Source organism: Panthera onca, chromosome A2, assembly GCF_046562875.1.
Source record: "Panthera onca isolate mPanOnc1 chromosome A2, mPanOnc1 haplotype 2, whole genome shotgun sequence".
In the NCBI taxonomy this organism is placed as follows: Eukaryota; Metazoa; Chordata; class Mammalia; order Carnivora; family Felidae; genus Panthera; species Panthera onca.
Genome location: NC_138340.1, coordinates 106,848,335 through 106,868,807, shown reverse-complemented (window position 1 = coordinate 106,868,807; position 20,473 = coordinate 106,848,335). Strand labels below are relative to the sequence as shown.

The window sequence follows — 20,473 nt, the reverse complement described above, 5'->3', positions numbered from 1 at the left end:
ATGACCCGAGCTGAAATCAGACACTCAACCAACTGAGCCACCCAGTCACCCCAGATTAGACATTTTTAAGAGAAAAATTTCTTACAAGTAAGCTTCTAACTGGCCCCCAAATGATCATGGACACCTGATACTCACAGCTTTGTGCCATCATCCATCTCTCACATCTTACTGGTCTATGTGGCCAGTAGCATGAGGTAGAATTGATGGTTTGTCATTTCCAAGATTATATTGTACAAGACTGTGGCCTCCTTCTTGAGGTTTCTCTCTTTTGGATTATTTGTACTTGAGAAGTCATGCCATGAGCAGCAGTAGGGAGAAAACCACATGGTTTAAAAAACTGAGCTATATAGCTAATAGTCATAAGGAACTGAGACTGCAAAACACCACATGAGTGAGCTTAGGGGACGATTCTTTTCTAGATGACTGCAGCTCTAGCCCACAGCTTGACGACAATCTCAAGAGAGACCCTGAACCTGGAAACATCCAACTAAGTTGCTTCTAGATTCTTAATTGATAGATACTATGAAGTAATAATTATAGATTGATTTAAGCTGCTAAATTGGGGGGGGGGGTTGTTACTCAGTATAGAGAACCAATGCAAGTCTTGGATTGCGGATAGTTTGAGAAACAATGGTGTGGAGCATTCTTGACTATTAGATATTGAAGGTTTAAGTAAGAAGTAGCTAGTTCTTATTAAGCATGGCTGGATGTGTTAGAAAATAAGACCAATTATGGCACTGTAACAAACTAGATGAGCTGTTGATACTTCTTCCAGCTGTAAGATCACATTATCCAGAATCCAAGCACTGTTATCTCCCATTACATCAGGAATGAGTCAAATAACAAGAGCTATTTATAATGAATGTCATGGCCTTTTCCTGTATTTTAACCGATAACACTTATTATTTTAATAATTCTGAGTAGATTTCAGTAGGAGTGGGTGTGAGAATGTGTGTATGTACAGGAAAAAAATATCGGTTTTAACTCTAAATGCAAAAATTATTTTTAGATATCCTCCATACACATACCTGAGGCATGGGATTCTGCTTCCTGAATGCCTTTCTGATAATGCCTTCCTTTATTGATTCAAATGATCCTCCTCTTTCCTAACAAGGGTAAGACTTTCATTCATAAGTAACTTCTTTTCTGGGTGGAACAGGTTGCCTGGAAATACATTTGATAAACCAATAAGCACTGATAATATTTGACAGGATAGAAACAGAGAGTAACTTCAATTTCGAATACAAAAGTGAGCCAAGACTAAAAACCTGAGTTTTATTTAGAGTTGTCATGCAGATACAAAGAAGATTTGTAGCTTTCTTTGATGTGCTTACATGAAATGCCTATAGTCAAACGGCTATTTTTAAACTTGAGAGGAAATTCAGGACAAAAGGAACATTTTAAATATAAAAGGGAATTCGGAAAGATCACAAAGAAGTGAAATCACGATTACAAAGTTCAAAGACACATTGTTCTTCAAATGCCAAGAAGCTGACTTAAGTATCATTGGTGACCCTCATTCAAGGGAGACTTTCTAGGTTTTAAGGAAGCTATGGACAGGAGGCCATTCTTTTGCCACCTTTTCAGAAAATGCCGTGTTTTGGGAAATCATTCTTTTTTACTTTCTTGAGACGAATTCCTGTGTGTGCATTCTTGTCAAGCAACATTTTCTCTCTTTCAACTACTACGCTACACTTTTTGAACTTAATAAGGAGATCTTAATAGCAAGATCATTGGCCTCCTGTGTCAGGAATCAAGTCAGCCAAACCACCAGAGACCAGGGAGAGGATTTTGATGTGTCAGTCCCCTGCCTGCGCAGGGGAAATACTGGAGACCAGAATTGGCCCCCACATAGATAGGAAGGTAAAAAATTGTTCTAAACATGGGTAAGAAGTCAGGCTGAGTGTTCCCAGGTGTCAAGGACAGTTCTAAAAGTCATCCCTAAAGTCATAAGGATATAAACATGGCATATTTAGGCCAATGAGGACTAACAGAGTGAGATCTACTGTCTTATGTCATAGTAAAGTTCCAACAGATAAGAAAGGCAACTTTTATGGAGTTCCAACTCTGCAGTTTAAGTACAATGGCTCATTTCTTCCTCACAGCGGTTTTGAAAAATAGGTTTTATATACATTATATAAATTTACAAGTTGAGTCTTAGAGAGATAAAATGATTTGACTCGTGTTAGAGTCAGTATTCAAATCCATGACTTTCTGATGCCAAGTTCTGTTACTACTAGGTGGTATTTTCCCCCATGTGGTTGAGGTCAACACAGCCATTGATTAAAAATAAGAAAATTGGGGGATTGCTTTTGTAAGGGATCTCAGGGCATCTACTACAAACCCTTGATTTAATAAATTTTTAAAAAATAGGTCACATTGATACAAGCTATGATTCTGAATTCTATATTTCAGATACATTAATGTTGGTCATATAAATATCAAAGCCTTAGAAATCACAAAGAATGTTTTCTTAAAAAATGAATTAAATGTACAAATATGAAAAATATATGTAGTTGAATGCCACTTTCAATTTTCCTTTTGACGATAATTTTAAGAGCAAAGTTTTATCTAAAAACCATTTGTACATGGGTAATCAATCAGCCCTTTTCAATTGTCCAGTAAACTTTTGTTTTCAGAAAGTAATTGCTCATAACATTGCTTAAATATTTGAAATTTGTTTATATTTGTACGGTAAGGCAGTTCAGCAGGATGTTGTCCATTTACTGATTCATCCTGCAGCAAGCATTAAACACCTTCTATATGCCTTCTATGACTAAGAACACACTCGTAATCAAGATCCTAATGAGTTTATCAAATGAAGTACAGTCTGAAACATTTACACATAATTTAGGACTATGGAAAAATACCGGCTTTGAGAGCCCATAAGGAGTTCTCCTAATTCTACTTTGGGGATCATAACAAGATAAAACAAACTCTTTCCAGGAAGACTTTCTAGAAAAGGTACTTTGTGAATATTCCTACCAATGTCTAATACACATAAAAGGTTAACTTGTTAATGATTTAAATTTTTCTAAATCAAACTGTATCCCAGAAGAATAAAACTCCATTTCTAAAATGGACTTTTAGAAACCTTTTTTCCTTTGTTAACTAACCTTTTACATTTGAGGAAAGCAGAGAAACTACACCTGTATCTCTTGCGGTGGTTCAGAAAACAACTCTAAGAGTAGAGCTTGGTGACCTTTGTTGTTTTATTGTTTATTTTTTTATTTTATTTTATTTTAGCTATTTAAAGTGCTAATACCATGCTTTCAATTCTAAAAGATATGCAAGGTGTCCTTTTTTAAAGGAAGGCAAATGATTTGTATTTTGTTCTTTGCTTATCAGTTATTCCAAACCATGTATCACCTAGAAGACCCCTGACCAACTACATATATTGCTGTTCTACAAATGAGAACACCTATGGTTCTCACAAAACAAATTATAACTTAAACTACTAATTCATTCATTCTTTTAATAGATTAAAGAAATAGGACTATAACACAAGCATATTGTAACAAGCCATTGTAAGTACTAGAAGAAAAATTTAGTTACTTTTTACATCACACCTCCAATCTTATCTACTGGAGGTACAATAAAAGATGGATATGTGTCTTTCTTTTTGATGATAAAAAGAATCAATATGTTAGGGGCACCAGAGTGGCTCATTCGGTTAAGCATCTAACTTCAGCTCGGGTCATGATCTCGCAGTCTGTGGGTTCAAGCCCCATGTCGGGCTCTGTGCTGACAGCTTGGAGCCTGGAGCCTGCTCTGGATTCTGTGTCTCCCTTTCTCCCTCTGTCCCTCCCCAACTCACGCTGTGTCACTCTCCGACTTTCAAAAATGAATAAATGTTAAAAAAATTTTAAAGAATTAATATGTATAGATAAATAAAGTATCCATAAAAAGAAAAAAAAAGTATTATAAATATATATTATACATTCTCAGTTGGCAGTGATATTGCCCCCAAGTGTTGAAAATTGATTCTTGGAGGAATGGATGTTAGGTATTACAATTGTTTTTGACTCTCCAAAGAATTACAGGACATGAACAGATATACACTGTATCTGTGGTATTAAAATTTAATGGGAGGAGGGCAATTAGGGATAAAAAAAAAAGTCTGAAAGGGCTCCTTGGGGAGGCAATAATGAAAAATGTTGAGAAACATTGGTATATATGTGTATGTATATATGTGTGTGTGTGTGTGTGTGTGTGTGTGTGTGTGTGTGTATCCGTATTTGTGTATATAAGTACACTTTTATGTACATTATTTTTTTTATTTTGAACAAAAATAGGATATATTATTCTCTCTATTCTGTCTCTTTGTTCACTTGACATGATCCGTCACATGTAAATCAGGGCTGACGTATGCAAATACTTAAAGAGTTCAGGTGAGTAACATAACAAGAAAACCAGGGGTTGGGGAAGAGTATAGACCATAGCAAAATTGAGAGCCCATGCTCCTTTACCCTTTACCTCTTAAGGAGTAGCAGTGTCCAGCTCCAGCTAATAGTTGCCATGAAAGAATATTCTCTGATTTGACAAACAATACTAGAAGTCTCAATTTAAAAAAAAAAAAAAAAAATTTAAGTGTTAATTCATTTTTGAGAGGCAGAAAGAAACACAGTGTCAGTGGGGGAGGGGCACAGAGAGAGGGAGACACAGAAGAGACATTTCTCCAAAGAAGACATCCAGATGGCCAACAGACACATGAAAGGATGCTTAACATCGCTCATCGTCATGTAAATGCAAATTAAAACCACAGTGAGGTCTCATGTCACTCCTGTCAGAATGGCTAAAATTCAAAACACAAGAAACAACAAGTGTTGGGGAAAATTTGTAGGAAAAGAAGTTCGCATGCACTGTTGGTGGGAATGCAAACTGGTACAGCCATTGTGGAAAACAGGATGGAGTTTCCTCCAAAAGTTAAAAATCAAACTACCCCTGTTCAGGACTACTGAATTAGAAACTCTATGGATCTACCCAGTAAGCAGAATGTTTAATAAGGAATTTCTTATGCAATTTCAAGTTTGAGGACCAAGGACATTGCATACTTTTTAATGGATACATAACAGAATTGAACTCCAAAATGTGAAAGCATCACACTTTGTTAAAACCATTCCCTTATTATGCCACATCTTCTTTATCCATTCCTCAATCAGTTGATGGACATTTGGGCTGCTTTCCTATTTTGGCTACTGTAAATAATGCTGCTGTAAACATAGTTGCTGCATGTATCCGTTTGAATTAGTGTTCTTGTATTATTTGGGTAAATAGCCAGTAGTGCCATTGCTGGATCATAAGGTAGTTTGATTTTTTAACTTTTGAGGAAACACCATCCTGTTTTCCACAGTGGCTGTACCAGTTTGCATTCCCACCAACAGTGCATGAGAGCTTCTTTTCCTACAAATTTTCCCCAACGCTTGTTGTTTCTTGTGTTTTGGATTTTAGCCATTCTGAAATGTCTGTTCGTATCTTCTCCCCATTTTTAATTCGATTATTTGTTTTTTGGGTGTTGAGTTTTATAAGTTCTATACATATTTTGCATACTAACCCTTTATTGGATATGTCACTTGCAAAATCTTCTCCCATTTCATAGGTTGTCTTTTTAGTTTTGTTTATTCTTTCCTTCACTGTGTCTAATTTTAGGATCTAATAGATATTGTCCATTTTAGGATCTAGTAGGTATTGTAAACTTATTTTAAAAATGTTGCAGAGAGGCGCTTGGGTGGTCAGTCGGTTAAGTATCCAACTTCAGATCAAGTCGTGATCTCATGGTTCCTGAGTGCCAGCCTCGCATCAGGGTTTCTGCTGTCCACACAGAGCTCACTTCGGATCCAGATCCTCTGTCTCCCTCTCTCTCTGCCCCCCCCTCCCCCCCCCCCCGCTCTCCCTTTCTCTGTCTCTCAAAAATAAATCAGCATTTAAAAAAAATGTTGCAGAAAGTCAAACTCTGACCAGCAATATATGCGAGCATGCTTATCCCAACATTGACATCCCTGGGTATTAGAACATTTTTTAATGCTCTTCATTTTTTTAATGTGCATAATGTTCTGACTTAGAAGGCAGCTAAGCATTTTTTTCTAAATTTTCTTTTTTCTTTTTCTTTCTTTTTCCTTCCTTTTCTTTCTCTCTCTCTTTCTTTCCCTCTCTCCTTTCTTTCCCTCTCTCTCCTTTTTTTCCTTTCTTTCTTTCTTTCTTTCTTTCTTTCTCCCTCTTTCTCTCCCTCTCTCCCTCTCTCTCTCTTTCTCCCTCTCTCTTTCTCTTTTTCTTTCAGAAAGAGAGTAAGGGACAGAGAGAATCTTAAGCAGGCTCCATGCCCAGCCGACTTGGGGCTGGATATTATGACTAACCGCGAAATCATGACATAAGCTGAAATCGAGAGTTGAAGGCTTAAAAAACTGAGCCACCTAGGTGCCCTGAGAAGTTTTTAGTCATGTGTTTGCATTTCCTCCTTTCAGAGGGTTTGCAGATATCCCCAAGCTGACAGTGGCAGGGTTGAGAGGTGAGCCAGCACATTGTACACAGTGTCAATTTTTTTCATATCCTTACCTTCTTCCTAGGGTCCACCCTCCCATCAAATCCCTGTTTTCTTCTCACAGGGAGCCCACTAAGCCATTCATTATTTTGTACCATTTTGGCAGGTCTCTAAGTTTTCCTTTGGAATTATATTCATTTGTTTATTTCCTTTGCCCATTTACCTACTTAATAGTCTATTTTTTCCTTATCAATTTGATGTAGCTCTGTGAAAACTAGGCCATTAACAATTTGCTTTATATAATATTGTTAAGAAATGAATTATGAAAGCTACTATTTTACTTAATTAACCTAATTTGAGCAAATTTAATTCTAATCATATTAATCATTTAAAACAACTAGTATCATTTTTCTTTTTTGCTGCTTTTAGAAACTCTATTTAACATCATGCATTTTCAGTATAATGCTATAATAAGTTAACTGCAGAAAAGCCACTAATGAATATTATTTCATTATTAACTCACAGCAAAGGAACTATAAAGCTTTAAGTAGCTTATATGAAAGTTAAAAACTTTCCAAACTTAGAAATGAATTTTTTTTTTTTTTTTTGAGGGGCGAGGGGTCTTTCTCTCAAGAGCTCCTATTTCAAGACCCATATGGGATTTCAAAATACAAGTAAATAAATGTCAAAGCCTCTTGGCCTCTGCTCTGCCATTCTTTGCCTGAAATCCTGCCAAAATGAAATTTTCCATTCAAGGACTGGCATTTACTAAGCTGATTTTTTAAAAGACTCACTTTCAGAAGTAGTGGAAATTCTGTGCAACTTTTGACGTTCCTCTCTGTGGATAGAACAGCTGCCTCTGTAGACATTTTCCACAATGGTAACTTTTTTTGAAAAACAGATTTTTAGTCCTTCCAATTCTTCAGCAACTGGGTCTATTGGCTTTTCCTAGTGCCAAGCATAAAAGATAAACAGCAGTCAAACTAAAAGCTGGTGTTTCACTAGGTATAGCAGCACAAACAGGAAAGAAAGAGAAAGGACAGAAGGGAAAGTGGGAGAGAGGAGAATGGTCTAATAGTTCACTTGCTGGAGGGGCAAGTGAGATAAATCTCAGAAAAATTGTCTCAACAAAACTGAGCTGTAGTGAGACTGGCTGTCTGCTTATTCACATAACACCATTTTCAGTTACTGTTAAGATCAAATAGTTAAGAGCTGAGTGCGTTTAAAGAATCCAAGGGGGAAATATGGAGCCCCCTCAGAACAAAGTAAAGTGTTAGGATTAGGGTGCCACCACTTCTGTTTGCCCAGTGTTGGTGGGAAGAAGGGGGAGTGCTTTTGGGAGCCTGTGAAAGAGTGGGGACTGGGAAATGGAAACTAAAATTGTCAGCCAGCAAAATCCTGCAGTATCCCTGAGTGAAACTTTAAAAAGTTAACAAGAAACTGCGATAAATTCAAGGTAAAAATGAAAATTACAGGAAGTTAGGTAAGAAAACTGAAATCCATCTGAAATCGAACTGTTTGCACTTCTAAAAGCAATGGCTTGAAGCAGCAAGTTACTAGTCTGTCTTGAGGCTTTCTTCCTAACCTACTTAATTCTCGAAAAGCCTTTCACTGTTTTTCTCATAGAGAGTGCACCCTGAGATGATCTCCCTGCGAGCCTTCCTTTAATTTCCGACTTCTTTTCCTCTTGTCAGACCTAAGGCTCCTTTTCCTCATAGAGTATTTGCTCAGCGACGAATCACAGAGGAGGTAGCGAGGTAGAAAAAAGTTTTGTGGTTTGGGAAACTTAGGCCTTTGTTGTGTCATTTCCCTTGCCCCTCCACGCCCCCAACCACGTGACCAGGAAAGGCCGGAATTTTGTGAATGGAGCCGAAAGGTTGCTGCTGGGGCGGGAGAAGCTCCGCCCCTTCCCTGGAGCGGCCAATCTCCTAGCGGAGCGCTGCGAGGTCAGCAATAAACAACAATGGGCTGGGAAAACACGAGACGTTATTGGCTGCGGCAAGAACCTCGCGGGGGCCTACCCTGAAGCTCCACCCTTTCCCGGTTACCCTGGATACCCGTCCGGCTCTGGCTGCTGAGGTCTTCGGAAACTGTTGCTCACGTTACAGAGGCTGGGTTATCCCGGGAATGCTGGGCGGCGGGACACCCTTGCTATTGGCTCCCCGCCTGGTTGCACCCTCAGAATGCACCCCAGAGCGTCTCTATCCTGCGTTGCGAACCCCACTGTGCACAGAACCCGTCTCTGACCCGGGTTAAAATGGAGTTCCCGCTCAAAATGCTTGTAGGTGCGCGCGTTTGCACCGGCTACTCTGATTTACTAGTTTCAGGGAATGCGCTGTGGGTGTCCTTGTTGTCCACAGTTATTGGGTGTTTCCCCAGTAACACTTTTTCTGTTGTTTATTACAAATTTTTTTTTTTTGGCGTAGGTATTTACCCTTCTGTTTCCCTCCATGGGTCCAGAATTGAGTCTTGTGTGCTCACACTCTCATTTTAATGCGTCTCCATAGCGTTCCATTTAAGGAACGAAACTTTATAGAAATTGAGAACTACAGCACGTTTCCCTACGGGCGGAACAGCTGCCGGAAACGTCCTTTGGTCTGGTCGCCATCAGTATCACAAGTGAATTTCAACACAGTGCACCAAGTCCCTGGTCAGATCCCCACGGCCTCCCATCCACTGTTGGGCCGAGGCTGCTTTCTGACGACTTTTTACAGCGCGTCAGGGATAGTGGTTTCAGAGTCGCAACCCTCACTTTTTAATGTCCCGAGCATTGTCCTTGAAACCCGAGCCCCAACCGCGCTCGCCCCCACTCCCGGCTGGGGCTGTTTAAAAGCTGGAGAGGAAGTGAAAGCGTCAAGTACAGTAAGTGACACCCTCCGCCTCCTTGTATACATAACAAAAGCTCAGGAAGCGTTCGAGTCCCTAGGATATCCGAGCCACCCCATTCCCTCCCCGCTCCTCCCCTCCTCCATAGTGGACTGGAAGCACCTTGTCCCAGTACACACGTGGGACACATTTGTTTTTTATACTTTTCTTCACCTAGGTTGCTCTGTGGTCCTAATTCTTCCTCCCAATGCACCCCCTCCTGACAAGCAATTCCTCAGCTCCCAGGTGATTTTACTCATGGATTCTTTATTTTACTGTCCCATGAACGATAATATCTTGTTTTACTTGAGGGATGGCTGATAAAATGAAATATTTTTGATAAACCATTATGGTGGTGCTGGATGTTGAAAAACAGGGGAAGAATTTGGGCCAAAAGCTTAGTGGGAACGAGGCTATACAGCGAGGTGGGTTTGTTATCAGGTTAAAAGTACAGGGGGCTGGAGATCTCGAGGGAGGCGATTCGGAGGAGTAAGGAGGCACAGGCTTGGTGGATCGCACTTCAGGGTATGTATCCGAACCGAACAAAAGTGCTTTAGGAAATCAGACCAGTAGTGGACCTAACACACCAGTAAGGAGAACTAGCGACACATGGCTTCAGTGTCCCGGACGCCTTAACAATAAGCAGCGGCTTAGGAAGGCAGCTGATTTCCTCTTAGGCGTTTGCAGACTGTGGACCCAGCGCCAGCCCGCGGAACATCCCTGTAGGAAGAGGGGCGCGAGAGATCCACGAGAAGGGGCAGCAAGCCGCCTGATTGACAGCTCGAAATCTGATCTTGTGAAAGAGACGCGGAGCCAATGGGAGGCAGCGATCCATCAGTTTGGATTGGAGGCCCCTGGAGGAGAAGTAGAGGAAAAACCACCGAATTGAGCTCTGTCAGAGGCGCTTTCGGCTTCCAAGGGGGAAGTGCTGGGCGATAATTAATGTTTTTATTAAATTTGGAGGGAATTTTTTGCAGCCGTTCGCCTAGCGTGGCCTTCAGGTGGGTCTTTCCAACAACTTTTTATGTCTCTCCAGATAATTGCATGGTTGTGGGTTGCAAAAACTATCCTTATGAAAGAGGTGTCTCCGTCTCTCTAGTCCCGTTAGGTGCAAAGCAAGTCTCGTTGATCGCCATTGCTAGTTTTGCACACGTTTGCGAATCAGAGCTGCCCGGGGTACACCGACCGCGCAGGGAAACATCGAGAGTGTAAATAAATACATCGCCTCTTGTTCGGATTTTTGCTACTGCCGAAAATATGTAAATTGTGAACTCTCTTGGCTCTCTTTGGATCCAGGTGAAGGAGGCTGTGTAGGGAGGGTTATTTTTTGTGAATGGGACTGTCTGAGGGTAATTAGCTATGCAAATTCAAGAGCTTCATTCATGATTTTTTTTTTTTTTTAGCCTAAAAGCCATCTTGTTCCCCTCTAGGTTGATAGAAGTCCACATCCCGAGGAAATCTCCAGCTAAATGCTCAAAATATAAAACACTGAGCCGAGCTTTGCGAAGAGCAGCAGAATGGATGGATTTTATGACCAGCAAGTGCCTTACATGGTCACCAATGTGAGTGATCAGTTCGAAAGTTGCTGTTTATAAACTTGACTCCAACGGAGGGGGGGGGGGGAGGAGAGAGAGAATGAGAAGGGAGGGGGTAAGGGGGTTGGGATTGCAGATACTTTATCTGCTTTGTTGCCACTGTAGGGCGACTCTGCTTCTAGAAGCCCAGTCTTCAAAATGAGCTTACCTTTCAGTGACTTGGATAAGGCATAGTTTTGTTTTTAAGAACCCCCCCCTTTTTTTTTTTTCTGATTAAAGTGCCCAAGATGAGTGGAAGAGGAGATGGAGGGCAGCAGCAGCTGCACTCAAAGTTTTTGGCTGGGTTTGTCTGCCACATTGAAAAGAATGAAGTTGAGACTAATGCTGACACTTTTTGTTTACATGGGGTGTTTTTCTTTCTTTTTTTCCTGTCTCATTTTTTCCTCATATTTTTCATTTCACCACTCTATTTATGCTTTTTGTTTTGGGGGGTATCAGAGAGAATAAAACTCACTGTATTATAGTCTAGCTTTAATCTATCTGAAAACGACTTTAAGTGTGATTGCTTAATGTTTTGATGCCAAGATGCCATGAATACAGGACTGATAAGTAGTAGTGTGTTCCGCTTGGCTGGGAACAACTCTCCCTGGTTGTTGAATTCTCAGCTTTCACTGTCAAATGAGTGCAGAAAATGAAGATTAGATTGGATACTGTGGACTTTTATTTTTCTATGCAGAGAGAAGATCCAGTAGACTTATATATGCATGTGTTTTTGTGTATATGACATCTGAGGTTTACATTTTTTTTAAAGGATTTTTTCTTTCCCTTTGTAGAATCAGCGTGGGAGAAATTGTAACGAGAAACCAACAAATGTCAGGAAAAGAAAATTCATTAACAGAGATCTGGCTCATGATTCTGAAGGTGAGGTTTGATTTTGGGCTGAATCCCTGCTCTTTACCTATACTCCCCACCCTCATAAAGAAGAGGAACCCTTAAATCTTAGCTTACAAATAATATTCTTTCAAATTCCTGCATTTAATTGAGACTTTTACTTGTAGCAATTACCATAATGTGACAGTTTGCATTGGAGGATATTTTATGGCCCTGTCACAGACTAATGAAAGAAGGAAATAAAAAGTTAACAGTGACATCCTTCTTTTAATCACTTTTGTGTTTAAATATTCTGGCCCATATGGCATATAACTAATCCCATACACTAAGGTAACAGTTTTAAAATATCCAACACAGTGGGACATAAGCAGCTACGTATACTACTTAATTTCTCCTTTTTACTTTATCAGAAGTAAAACAATATAAATGATTGCTTGATTTCCCATTCCCCTTACACTGAAACCATATACTATTATAAAACTTTTCGTGGATGATTTCAATGACTACATGGTGAGGTCCTAATGTCTTGTTTATAGGCCGTCAAGTGTTCACTGAATCGTAATTAAGGCCTAATTAATAATTATAATAACTATTTGAAAAATTACAATTTTTTTAAAATGCACTGTTGGCTAGGAGTTCAATATATTATAAATTATTCCAGACATACGGTAGCATTCATAATGAACTTAATCTACTTAGATTTAATTATCAAAGTTCATTTTGCCATTTTGATTAGGTGTATTGAATTCTGAAACTTAACTCAAATCTTCATCCATATTGGACACCCCTCTCCCTCCTACTATGACAGAATACACAGTTTTGGACTTGGTAATAAACAGGTGCCAGGGAATTACCTCACTTTGACTTTGTAACACCTATTAATGTAGAAATTTTCCTTTACAACATTGTATTCAAAAGTTGTCTCTTTCAGTTTTGAGGCATTGAACCTCAAAACATACAGTGCTTTAGAAATTATACCATGTTCTGTTAAATCTTTTATATAAGGTCCAGAAGATAAAAAGAAAATGATTTGCAGTCTTTCTAATCTTTCCCCTGTGAGAGTTGACTCTGTTTAAGAAAGGTTTACGTGGATAGACACACCTTCACCTCAGCCTTTTTGTGACTCCTAGTGTATGTGTGTTTGGTCTCCCGGATCTTATTATATTAAATTATTGGTTAAAAGGGGGAAACTCCTGCCTTTATTATGTATTTCACTAAAAGAGTTTTTTAAAGAAGTGTTGCTTACTGGCAATTACAATGGCAGGATTATTGAGCTATTTAAGTCATGAATCCTATTTTCTTTTTATATTGACTCCCCTCCCTAAATTAAATTGAGATTTAATACCAACTTCATGACAAACAGTTCCATTTAATGGAACCTAAAGGTTTTCAAATCTTTTCTTTATGTCTCTGACTTGTTTTTTAGAACTCTTTCAAGATCTAAGTCAATTACAGGAAACATGGCTTGCAGAAGGTAAGGCAAAAAATTGCTTTAAAACGAGGGGAAAAGCAACTCTAGAAGGGGTAAAAAAAAAAAAAAAAAAAAGTCCTGAACTTGCTGTCTTAATGTTCAACCCAATTAATTGAGCTCTAAAAGAGCCACCTCATGTGTCATGCATACATTAGAGTCTCTGATGAGTTTGTCTTTGGGGAATCTGGGGCTGCACTACCCAGTGTCATCACAAATTACCAGGAGAAATTGCTTCCAGCTCCCAATCACATCTGCTTTTGGCAAGAACTAAAGCACCAAGACTTCAAGTTCTAAGCCTCTGTTCAGATTTTAATTGCAATTGATCAGGTTTATATTATTGTACCTCGAGAGACCTCCTAGAGCCAGAACCCGGCTTGCTGTTTCTTTTAGAGCAGCGCATATCATTATTTGGTGTTCTGGTGGAGGACTTTTCTGATGGCAGAAATTAGTTTCTCTGGGTTCATCAGGACGGGATGCTTCAAGATTTAAGTGCAAGTGTCTTCTTTCCACCTTGTTCACAGCACAGAACGTTAGGTGTGTATGCAATACTTAGGAAATCTATGGCTTTAAAAGAAATCTTTGGGGGATTTAAGGATTCCAAATAATGTTTTCTATTTGTTACTATTAGGTGATAGTTGCTGAGATGGGTTTTGCTTTTATGTCACTTTCGTTAGGATTTATTTAATATGGCAAGGTGACATCTAAAGGCAGTACTTTTGTTTTTAATTACTTTTTAGTAAAATTTTGTGCTGCGATCTATTTTATTTTTTATTGGGTACAACTTTATTTTACAGGAACAATGAGATACTGCTTCAGTACAGTTTAATACAACTTGGGAAATGCCTAATGTTGAGGGATTTTTGTTAGTGTCCATAATTTGAAATTTTTCTTTTGGATTTGTCATGATAAATGTGGAATATTAATTTTATCCTATGATGTGTTTTATGGGAAACACAAAGAAAAAATTATACATTTTTAAGCCCTGAGTCTAATTTGTATTTCTGTCTGTCTGTTATATGGATATGCAGTTTCCGGAACAGATTTCTAAGATTGTTAAAAGACGAGAGAGAGAGAGAGGGTCTCTTTAAATGGAACCCAAGTGTTGCTCTTGCTACTTTGAGGCTGACTGCAGGGTTTTATCGGGGGTCTTGCTTGCAGTTCATCAAGTTGCTGTTAGCATGTAAAATAAGTTTCTTTGTTTTGCTGATATTCTTGTTCTCTAAAAAGCTTTTGCAATCTTTATAAATCTTTTAAGTTAAATAGCTTTCCTAGTAGCCCTTTGAAAGGGTGATTTGATTTGCATGTTCATAAAAGGTGAGTATTGATGAAAGCTTTAGTTACATTTAAAGGTCATTTTGCTCGTCTCTGTAAATGAAACTTATTGCAATAGATTACTTAGTATTGCGACATATACTATACCTTAAAACTTAACTTTTTTTCAGAAAAATTTGCACAGAGGTCCTTGTGTTAACTTTGGTATGTTAGTTTTGCAAAGTTGAAGGTTGTGAGGACATTATGTTTAGGAGGGCATTTGTTTGCTTATCTAAAATAACTGGAAATATCTATTTTAATTGTTCTTGAAGATTTTTGGTTCTTAGATGTTTAAGTCTCATTGATTCCAAGGCAGTGCTCTTGCTGGCAGATTTTGAATGTGCATAGCAACTCTGTTTCTGGAATTTTAAAATGTGGATTCTGTGACAGACTCTTGCCATTTTATAATCAGTTTTACTCCAGTCTCTTACTTTTGTTTTGTTTATTTGTCGCTCGGGTAAGTGATTTCAATAACTTATCCAAGTTAATCTGTTTTAAAACTCTGCACTACATATATTCTTACCCATGATTATTAACGTACCTATAAATCAGATCTGAAAGATTTAGCTTTATGTAAAACAAACCTGGAAAATGACTGATGTATTTGGAGGAACATGGACTTTTACAGAGAAGGTAATTCATAAGCTTAAATAAGTTCAGGAATTAATCCTCAGGGTGTTTTATCGAATACCCAGGTGGGTGACTGTTTATAAACTATGGATAAGGCTGCAGTTTAGAATAATGTAAACAGTTTTCAAAATAGTTTACGTTAATTTATTCTATCATGATATAAACGTAATGCTGTTAATATGATTTTTTAAATCTTAATAATGGAGAGTTCTTTTTTTACTATTTGTTAATAGACTGCACATTTATTTGTATTTTTAGCAACTCTATATAATAATATTATTTGCTTTAGCATTTTAACTTGACTTATCCCACGTGTTGAACTCAGAACAGATCTTAAAATTACAGTAGATTATTTGTAGTTAGGTTTGCCTATTTATGTCCTTCTGGACGTCCACAAATTAAAACATTACCAGATTGGCAGACTATGAACTGTTTCTATATTTCTTTTCATAATGCTTGGTAGCCAAGAAAGTGACCATGGAATTTTAAGGCTTCTTGACCCTTTTAAAAAAAAGATCATGGGCGATTAACCAAGTTTCTCTCAAGAGTTAGAGTCCCACTGGGAAGTTAAACAGGTCTAAAAATCATATTCGATATGAGTCAAGTTGTGTCCAATGAAAGTTATGTTTTTAAAAAGTTATCAAAGCCCCTAAATACTTGGGAAATGATATATCCTAGAGTGTTTAATTTGTTTTTTCCTGTAAGAATTTTTATAAATTAGATTCAAAGTGCAACATAGGGATTAGTCATAGGTAAAATATTATGAATTATGAAATGTGTTTTACATCTAAGGACAAATTGGGGTAGATAAGGCGGGACTATTTGAGGGTGAAGGTTGGAGCCAGTATTCTCAATTTGCTAATATCCTCTAATTTAGGGGGAAGAATGGAAGTGTATTTAAAATTTTTAAGCAGGATCAAAAATATGTTTGTGAAGAATGTAACTTTGTATCAGTATCGCTTTTTAAGCATTAACCCTGCAATTTAAATGCTGTTAACATATATACCACAATTTAATGTATTCACATCTCATTCTGAAGAAAATTGAAAAGATAACATTTTCAGTGACCACAGTAGCACTTAAAAAAAATAATATGTGTCTTTTTAAAACTTTGCCAAAACCGGTTTATAATTTTACTATGTACAATTTTTTATTGATTCTTTTTCTTTTGAATTAGATTGCTACTGACAGAAAGGCAATTTCAATTATTTGATCTCATGAAATAATGAGTTCATATATCAACCCTATCAACATCATGGTAACATCTTATTCTTAACATCCTGTTTTAAGTGATGCTGTAGCGAATGGTGTCCTAGAAATTGGTAGTTAAAATGGACCCTTTTGTGTGTTAGGAAGATAACTAGAAGGATATAAAGTTGAGTTTAAAAAGGATTGCATTCTTCCAAAGTTGCTTATTAGAGCTTACCTACTAACATAACTTAAAGAGAAACCGTAAATTTCCTATGTATCTAATGTGAATACATAGCACATTTTGAGCATTGTTTTTGGTGTGGATCTAGATGTTCTTGAGGTTCCATTTCATCAGTAATATTAAGGACAAATGTCAACAGTGATTTGCTGCCACAGGGTAGAATGTTTCTCAGTGGTGTTATAGTTAAGTTTCCTGCTGCCACCACACTTAAATCTAAGTTTTCTCTTCAAGAACAGCCTTTCTACACCAAAAGTTATTGCTTCCTGCAGATAGGGCTTCTTTTTTTTTTTTTCCCTTTTGTGTTGTGTGACCTTCAAATAATAGGTTGAGCTAACAGTAGAGATGTCTGCCTTTACTTCAGTGGCTGATACTAAATTTACATTCAAAATAATTTCTAATGAAGTCCCTTTAAATAATAGGTGCTGTTGTTACTCGCCTTACATAATGCCACCCACAATGCTCCCTGGTCCTAATGTACTCATTTTAATTTTTCAAAAATTGTAACTGTTTCTTGTTAAAATGGAACATAAATTGGATATGTGTCCATTAATGTATTGTTTTTTCTTTTAAATGTGATCCGGTAAAAACTAAAGATTTTAAAAACTACATTGTGTTGTGTGGTTTACGTAAAACAGGAAATGAGAATAAAGCATCAAATTACCGAAGTCCATCCTATTTCTTAGTTTTGAGCAAGAATCATTTCATGTGTAGGGGGGAGGGGCGTGACCCCTCTTTTTGTTGTATCAGGAAATACTCTAAACTATGAGAGCAAGACTTCTCATTTGGACTTGATTAAAAGATAGCAGGTAAAGTAAATGTATTATATTTCTAAATATTTATTGGAATTCTATAAATGCCTTTTTATCTAGAGTCTACTTGCAAACCACCTCCCTCACCAAAACAAAAAGCCAAAAAAAAAAAAAAACCAAAAACAAAAACAAAACAACACAAAAACACCAAAACACCAAACTTTGTTTAAATAGATCTTGGATTTGGTATAGTTTAGATACAGTTTTTCCGGAAGGTCCTAAGGAGTGTTAATGAAATACTGCTTTTCTGGTTCAGTTACAAGAAATGTGTCATGTTTTGGATTTCATAATATAACTTTATTCCCTTTGACCTGTGTACAAGCTTGTAATTAAAATGATAATAATAATGTCAGACCTCCGTAGTATTAGAGAAAATAGGAACAACAGCTCTTAAGCCACACTTAAGTTTTCAAGTCACTGTAGGTTAGTTTAATGTTAGGAATTGAAGCTTATTTGAGGCTAAAGACAACTAAAACGTACTGTTTTCTTTTTTTTTAGAGCATCAAGTATTAAAGATGTCTCTGTCATGCAGAAAAGCTTTCTCTCTCTCTTTTTTGTCCTTTAAATATGTTTATACTGCTGTATTAATTAATGCTTATACATTGGTACAATCATTTTAATTTTAAAAGCGGATGTGGTATAAAACCAGGCTTAGTGGCTTCATGATTATTTTGTTCCGTGGCCCGAAGCTTCATTTTAGGATTACACAGAATGCCACTGTGCAAAGGTTGATTTTCTTGTTGTTTTACTTTTATTTAAAATAAAATTTAAGTTTATTCAGAGCAACTCGTTTCTAATTCTTTGGTTCAAAGTGAAAGGCTACAAAGTTCAGCAATAATCTAGTCTAATCTCAGGATAAAGAAAATCTGAATAATAGGCAAGAAAAACAAGGTATTTCTCCAATGAATTTTTTCTATCCTTGCTTCCTCCATCCTTCTCTCCATTCTCTTAGTTCCTTCCTTCCTTCCTTTCTTTCTTCCTTTTCTTCTTCCTTCCTAGTTTTAGACATTTAGGTTTTTGTGACAAGTTACCCAATAAAGCAGGACACAATAAATCAGTCAGTCTATCCATCGATCATCTATCTGTCTATAGATATCTAGATAGATAGATTTAATTTTGTAAACTTGTCATTTATTTAAATGTATACCTTAATGAACCCGAGCTGTATTTGAGATAGAGCGATAAAATCGGTGTGTTTATTGCAAGTTCAAGTTGACTTGCTTTAGCTCTCTGGAAGGGTGTGACATGAAAAGATTGCGGTTGGGCCACATGGCTCATGCTGGACTGTGTTTTTGTGAATGGAGGCAGAACTCCAGTTCTGCCTGCTTGTCTGGAGGAATTGCTGAGGAGATCAGCTGTCTCATTCACAGGCAGAAAGAATGACTCATACATCTTCCGCCTTGTTTGGCTCCAGGTCATTGTTACAGTGGATAGAACTGGTTTTAATTAAATATTAACCCCTTTTATACTTGCCATTTGTTCCATTTTTAATTTTCCCACTTTTTTTTTTTTTTTTTTTTCATAGATTTACAAGAAAACTTCACGGACACCTAGTTTGTAAGAAACAGGTTGCCTGCAGCCAACCTTGGAAAATATTTAAACTCTCACCTTTTCTTAAGTAATTATTATTTCATCTGAAAGCTCAACATAAGCATAAAAATAAAGGAACTCTATTTACAAACTGCCACCATGCCCGGAAGTGTTAGTTAAGAAAGTATGTTGAAACTAGAAATGAGGGTTTGTGATGCTGTGACATCTGAATCATGATTAATATTTTTGAGTTTGTTTTTCATAGTCTGTATTGCTAGGCAGTAAAGAGAGAGAGAGAGAGAGAGAGAGAGAGAGAGAGAGAGAGAAACAACAACTTTGGATAATAATCTAGGTAAAGCAAATAGCTGAGAGTGCAGATACTACCCTTTTAAAGCTGAAGTCCTGAGACTTGATGGCAACTTGTCTATTAATGTGCAATGAACTGATAGAGCCACTCCAGCTATTACCAATAAAATCCACGTGCTTAATCTTCTTGAAAGCCTTTTATTGGTCTTTTGGTATATACTTTTCCCCCTTGTCCTTTCTTACTCTTCCCCTTCCTCTTTAATTACATAGTGTGGGGAAACATTTTCATTCCCCAAAGGTGATTATTCCAAGCATAGTTTATAATAGATAGCAGTGAAAATAGTATTTTTTAAAGGTTGGCCTCTATTGTTAATTTTCCACTTTGGAGTTGGTATGGCTTGCCACAAATTTTCAGGCAGCTGTAGTTTGCTACTTCACAGAATTCCCGTGAATTGAGGAAAAAAGGAAACGCATGATACGAGTGTGGCAATACTTTGTCATATTTTCCTTGCCCAGATCCAACGTGTGTTTTTCGTTAACTGCTTTCCTTTTACTCTAACTTGAAATTAGAAGTATACTTAAGCCTTTGTCTATTTAAGTAGCATGCTGCTTCATTTGGTCTATTCAGTTCCTTAAGATTAGCTTCTGTGAAAATGTGAGTCATATGTTTTTTGTTAAAATTCTGTAATATGTTCAGGCATAAGTGTGAAGTATTTATTCAGTATGTTAAAGAGTTAGAACAGAAATAGCAGCTCTTACAGCAATTCGTATTCTTATTCTTTTTACAAATTGTTACGCACCTATTTTCTATGTATCTGGAAGTATAACTTCCAGCTTGTTCTAAAATTTTGCTTTTTTTTCTCCCCAACATATTCCAGCACGTACCACGTATCCATCAGTGATTTTTATGTCTCTCTTGCAGTGATACGTATCACAGAGTTGCAATTTTGTCTTATGATAGTAAGGAAAAAATAATGTCTGGCCTTTAGGACACTCATACCAGCATATTCAGTTACAAATATATTTTTGTTACTCACCAGCTATTTTTAACTATTCCTGTAAAGGGATATTACATTTTTATTAGATTCTTGTAAATGTTGGCTTTTAAAAAGCATAGTAATTGCTGTGGCTGATAATTTTGCATCTCAATAGTTATGTCTGTTTAGCTGTTAATTTCGAAGGCGAACCAAAACATGTGGATTTGATGGAAAAATG

The 20,473-nt window shown here is 37.3% G+C and overlaps 1 protein-coding gene and 1 long non-coding RNA gene across 11 annotated transcripts in view; one reads left to right on the top strand and one right to left on the bottom strand.

Moving 5' to 3' along the window:
• The window catches only part of LOC132674653 (uncharacterized), a 47,301-nt gene extending 39,043 nt beyond the window's left edge, over positions 1–8,258 (bottom strand). For all 3 annotated transcript variants that reach the window (XR_009608578.2, XR_009608582.3, XR_009608575.2), the window contains exons 1-3: positions 7,952–8,258; positions 7,273–7,426; positions 1,029–1,164 (exon numbers count right to left, since the gene is read on the bottom strand). This is a non-coding gene — a long non-coding RNA (uncharacterized LOC132674653). The remainder of the gene's footprint in view (positions 1–1,028; positions 1,165–7,272; positions 7,427–7,951) is intronic.
• A 1,577-nt stretch (positions 8,259–9,835) lies between these two features.
• The window catches only part of ETV1 (ETS variant transcription factor 1), a 93,272-nt gene continuing 82,634 nt past the window's right edge, over positions 9,836–20,473 (top strand). Inside the window, exons 1-5 of one of the 8 annotated variants that reach the window (XM_081795045.1) lie at positions 9,836–10,344; positions 10,443–10,639; positions 10,747–10,905; positions 11,712–11,799; positions 13,196–13,243. In XM_081795045.1, the coding sequence (XP_081651171.1) occupies positions 10,861–10,905; positions 11,712–11,799; positions 13,196–13,243 (181 nt within the window). In that variant the 5' untranslated portion in view covers positions 9,836–10,344; positions 10,443–10,639; positions 10,747–10,860. Of the gene's footprint in view, positions 10,345–10,442; positions 10,640–10,746; positions 10,906–11,082; positions 11,250–11,711; positions 11,800–13,195; positions 13,244–13,474; positions 13,775–20,473 lie in introns of those variants that run through there. The other 7 variants (XM_081795041.1, XM_081795040.1, XM_081795042.1 and 4 more) reach the window with 7 other exon arrangements.